We start from the raw sequence: 4,650 nt of genomic DNA on the forward strand, positions 1-4,650 counted from the left end.
TGTGAGGCAGCAGCACGTTTTCACAGGACGTGTTCCCTCTTCTCACAGAAACCCCCTCTGGAAATTCCAAAGGAGTCAGAGTTCAAACCAAAGCTGGGCCAGGTGATGAACAAGAGGTGAGCAGACACAGGGCTGTGCTGCAAGCCTCCAACCTCCCCTGGCAAGAGTTGTGAAGTATTGGAGCTGGAACAAAAGGTGCCATGAGGGCAGGTGGGTGGGCGCTGCCAAAAACAGCCTAAAACCCCCTCTCTAGTGGGTGGCCAGCCTGGTGCTGGAAGAGAGGGGGAATCCCAGCCCCACGATCCCCCTGCTGCAGCGGGTGCAGGAAACACCACCTACGTCTGCTTCCAAAATTAGCTGCAGCAGAAGGGCTGAGAGCTACAAGCTGCTTAGGTGTCTTACCACTGCTAAAGTGAATCACCTAAAACCCCTGAGACTGTGATCCCAATTGGCTACTAGGTGTTAAACGTTTCTTAAAAAGCAAACCAGATAGATTCCCACAATCTCAGGGAGGTAGGCAATGAACCATTTCACAGACTAGTATGGTAATCTGACTTTTTTTTAATAAATACATATTTCACATGTACCAAAATAATTATAAACAAAAAATGTACAGTATTTACACAATATACAGTTGCTAAAAAGTGTAGCAATTATGACACACATGGTGTGAAACACACTTTTCCAATGCCCACAGTTAACATTATTGCTACTTTTGCCTAAGAGCGAAGAGGACATCAGTCCCTTGGTCTGACTCCTCCACCTGGGATGGCCCACTGAGAGCAGCTGAGGTCAGTCAGAAAGGACAGGGACTGCCACCAGCCCAATGCAAATGAATGCAGAGTCTCTGAAAAGGGGTGTTGGCATGAGTCCACCTTGCCGTGAAAGGACACTTGCTCCGTGTAGTACTTAATGCCACAAGAGAGCCTCCTGTAACGAGCAGGTTGGATGTGTAGTCTGTTACCTTCACAGGGCTGAGAAGATTGGCTATGTGGCTCTTTATCAGATGGTGTGAATAATCACAGGTCTGTACTGATGTTACACATCCCACTCCTCTATTTAAACACAAGGAAGATCCTGGAACTGTCCTGTTAGAATCATGTGCTCCTTCTCCTCGCTGGGCAGCGTAGTACTTCCCTCCTCTTTTTTCTCTCCACATTGTGACTTTCTTTTTAAATGAAGAAAGTCAGTTCTTTTTCTATACATATACATGTATACAGTCACTTCTTTTCAGAGAAAGCTCTGCTTTAAAATGTCAGCTGTCGTCCTCCAATAAGGCAATCATCATATATAAGCTGCAAAAAAAACCCCAAAACACTGTTAATGCAAAAATATTACTTAAAGTATCATATCCACTCTGGGATAACAGCCAAATTCTGCATGCCCAGACTTCAGCAGTGTATAAAATTTCTACACCAAAATGGTTACATATGCCATTTAATGCAGAACTCAGAAAAACAAATTCTAGGGAGGAGAAAACCACCCACTAACTTGAATTTTCTCTGATGAATTTCTGTGTCAGCCACAGAATGGTGTCCAGAGAACCATGTCGCATGAAGTTAACTCCATTCCCTCATGTTATTTTTTACATTTTATTCCTACTCTGTTTATATGCTTGCCCCATCTACCATTTTGCTGACTGTTGATAGCATAATCTTTTGTATACCTGTCTGTTATACAGCCAGAGGGGCGTGCTATCAGTGTGACACCAAAAAATACCCTGCACAGGACAAGATTTTCCCATTCTCTTGTAACGATGAGAACTGCTACTTACTTCATCCTCTGTGAACTCTGGCTCCGATTCACTGCTCTCTTCATCCTCACTTTCTGGCAACATCTGCAGGTCAGCTGTGGTCAGCTGCTTCAGCTGTTCCTGTATGCTTGAGTTGTCTCTTCCCCATGTGAGCTGATAGGGGGAATAGCCCTGATAGGTCACTTTGTTCACATCTGCCCCATGTTTCACCAAAAGCGACACTAGGTCTGAATTCTGCAGATCGACTGCCAAATGTAGTGCTGTTCTGCCATTGCACGGCTCCTGTGTGAAAATAGCGTAAGGTTTGGCATGTTAGGAGAGGCAGAGCCATTGTCAGATCATCATTGATTCTTAAGACTACAAAGCACCACTCAGTTAAATTCATGGTAAAAGTTACATACCTGTGCATTTACATCGGCTCCCAAGGACAGCAGATACTCAACAATACCCAAGTATCCTTGAATAGATGCCAAATGAAGACATGTATGTCCTGAAACACAAAGGGAAAACTTCAGTAACTCTAACTCAACGCCTCATCAGTATTTAAAAGTCAAGATGATAGGCCAGGATGGTATCTAAATTTGCAATTCATTCACAGCAAAAGGGTGTTTTCCAGAAGAACTTTCCAGCTTCCAGTATGAATAAAAGGGCTGGATTTTGAGAAGATTTCTTGAAGGCTTTATTCTAGTGTTTGAGTGCAACTTATTACAACCAAAAAAAGGAGGAGCAGGGCAAAGGGACTCACTAAAAATGCAAAATTTAAAGCCATGAGAGACTAAGATCAACAGTGAGAAGGCCTACAAGACAATGGCATTTTAGAAGAGTCAGACACTGCTGTATGCTTTGGGCTCCTCAACTCTCAAATGGGGCATAATAATCCTTCTCCACCTCTCCAGGGACCTTTGAGATCTACCAGAGACCAACCCTATCCTCAGCCCAGCACACCAAGATGAACTGTTCAGGAGTGTGCCCATACCGTTGTAGTTGGTTGCCTGCAGGACAGCGAGGAGGTGGTGTGGCTGGCAGTACTGCGTGAGCACGCTGACGCTCCTGAGGGAGCCCTGCTGGCAGGCAATGTGCAGGGGGGTGTTTCCTCGGAAGTCCCTGATTTCCAGGTCGCATCCGGCCTTCAGAAGATGCTCAGCAATTTCAGGCTGATCAGTTATCACTGCCAGGTGAAGAGGAGTCTGCAAGCATAAGAGCAAAAGCAGACTGTAAGTTACACCACGAACTTGGCAGCAACATCTAGACAGCACACCTCTTGACCACTTGGTGATTTGTGCCAAATCACGAAAGCACGCCCCATAATCTCAGTTCTTTGTGCTTCCCAAGCTGTTGTATAGTTGCCATTCATCTGGAAGTGATGCACTTCGGGCTCTCTGGATAAACCAACAGTCAATTGGTATGAAGGGTATCATTAACATCTCCATAAAGAGGGATGCAACCCATTGCATCATATTTGAAAAATGTGGGCGTTAAATGCCACTCTCTCGGGGGAGAGGAAGCATTGTACCAACACCGGCTGGAGCCAGCTGGGGACTTTCCTGAACGCAGGCTTTGATTCAATTGATTCCATCAATAAAACAAAAAAAAAAAATTAAAGGGACTTTTTTGGGGGAATTCCCCAGAGGGACTGTGTGGGTGTGGCAGGGGCTGATCCGGATTTGGGGCTATCGAGGTGAAAGTACCTGGCTGAGGTTATTCTGGAAGTTCAGGAAAGCCCGGTCACCGGCTGCCTGCTGGATCACCTCCAGGCTCAGGGCTTTTTCCTCGTGAATAATGGCCAAGTGGAGAAAACTGCAGGGGGGAGAAAAGGAGTAATTAAGCGACACGCGTTAACCCCCCCGACGCCACGTTCAGCCCCGCGCGCGGCGGGCCGGGCCGGGTCACGCGCGGCTGTCGCAAGCCGGGGCTTTCGGCGCGGCCGGGGCTTTCCGCGGCCGCGGGAGCCGCCTCTGCCTGGCGCCGCTCCAGGGACTTTCCGCACCCCCTCCCTTCCCTCCCGGCGCGGCCCAGCCCGGCGCCGCCCCGCCGGCAGCACATCCTGTCCCGGACTGGTCGTGCCGAGTTCCCAACCGTGTCCAAGCCACCCGTGCCCCGTCTTCGACCCTCACTTACGTGTCCCCGTCCTCCGTCAGCTGCTGTGCCCAGGCGGGCGGCTCGCGGGGCTGCAGCCGTATGTCCTCCAGCTCCTTCACCAGCTGCCGGTACTCCTCCTCCTTCATGGAGTCCAGGCCACTGTCGTGGCGGTCGTCGAGTGGGAAGGCGCCCTGACGCTCCTTCTTGGGGTGCTCGTAGCCGTCCATGGCGGGCGGCTCGGCGGCGCGGCGAGCGCTGATCATGGCGGCGGAGCGGCGGGCACTGCGAGTGAGCGGCGGCGGCGGCGGCGCCTCGCATATACAGCGCGGCCGGGGGATTTCTGCGGGGGAGGAGCCGCCGAGGACGGGAATTTCCAGCCAGTCAAAGCCCGACCGACGGGTCTAGTCCTGCTCGGCGCCGAGGGCGCTGGAAGGGAGGGCGGAGCGGCTCGGGCCGCCCAGAAGGGGCGTCGGAGGGGCGGGAAGAGGTCAGGCCGGGAGAGAACTTGGCGTTTTTCCAGGCGGGAAGTACTCGCTTCCCCGGCGTGCCCGTCGGTACTTCCCTGCCGCGCCCCGGGGGGTTTTCCCTGCCCTGCCCGGTCCTGGGGCTCCCGATGCCTTCTCCCCGGCGGGGTCCCACTCCACCTCGGGTCCTTGCGCGCTGCGGGGCCCCTCGAAGGCCGAGGAGCGCCTCAGTGCTGGGCACTGCTGGCCCTGATTGCACCCTGCATTCCCCCGACATTCTGTCAATTTCGTAAGAGGGGCTGCAGGATCACAGAATCAGAATAATTTGGGTTGGAAGGATCCTATAAAGAAGAT

The 4,650-nt window shown here is 51.3% G+C and overlaps 1 protein-coding gene across 1 annotated transcript; it reads right to left on the minus strand.

Moving 5' to 3' along the window:
- Positions 1-541: 541 nt before the first annotated feature.
- On the minus strand, positions 542-4,244 carry NFKBIA (NFKB inhibitor alpha). The gene is made up of 6 exons (XM_082283625.1): positions 3,872-4,244; positions 3,442-3,550; positions 2,730-2,940; positions 2,155-2,243; positions 1,775-2,035; positions 542-1,295 (listed from the first exon to the last, which is right to left on the minus strand). Exons 1-6 carry the CDS (start codon positions 4,093-4,095, stop codon positions 1,248-1,250), a joined length of 942 nt encoding a protein of 313 aa, XP_082139751.1. The 5' UTR covers positions 4,096-4,244; the 3' UTR covers positions 542-1,247.
- Between the last annotated feature and the right edge of the window lie 406 nt (positions 4,245-4,650).

Source organism: Coloeus monedula (assembly GCF_965178545.1).
Source record: "Coloeus monedula genome assembly, chromosome: 6".
Lineage (NCBI taxonomy): Eukaryota > Metazoa > Chordata > Aves > Passeriformes > Corvidae > Coloeus > Coloeus monedula.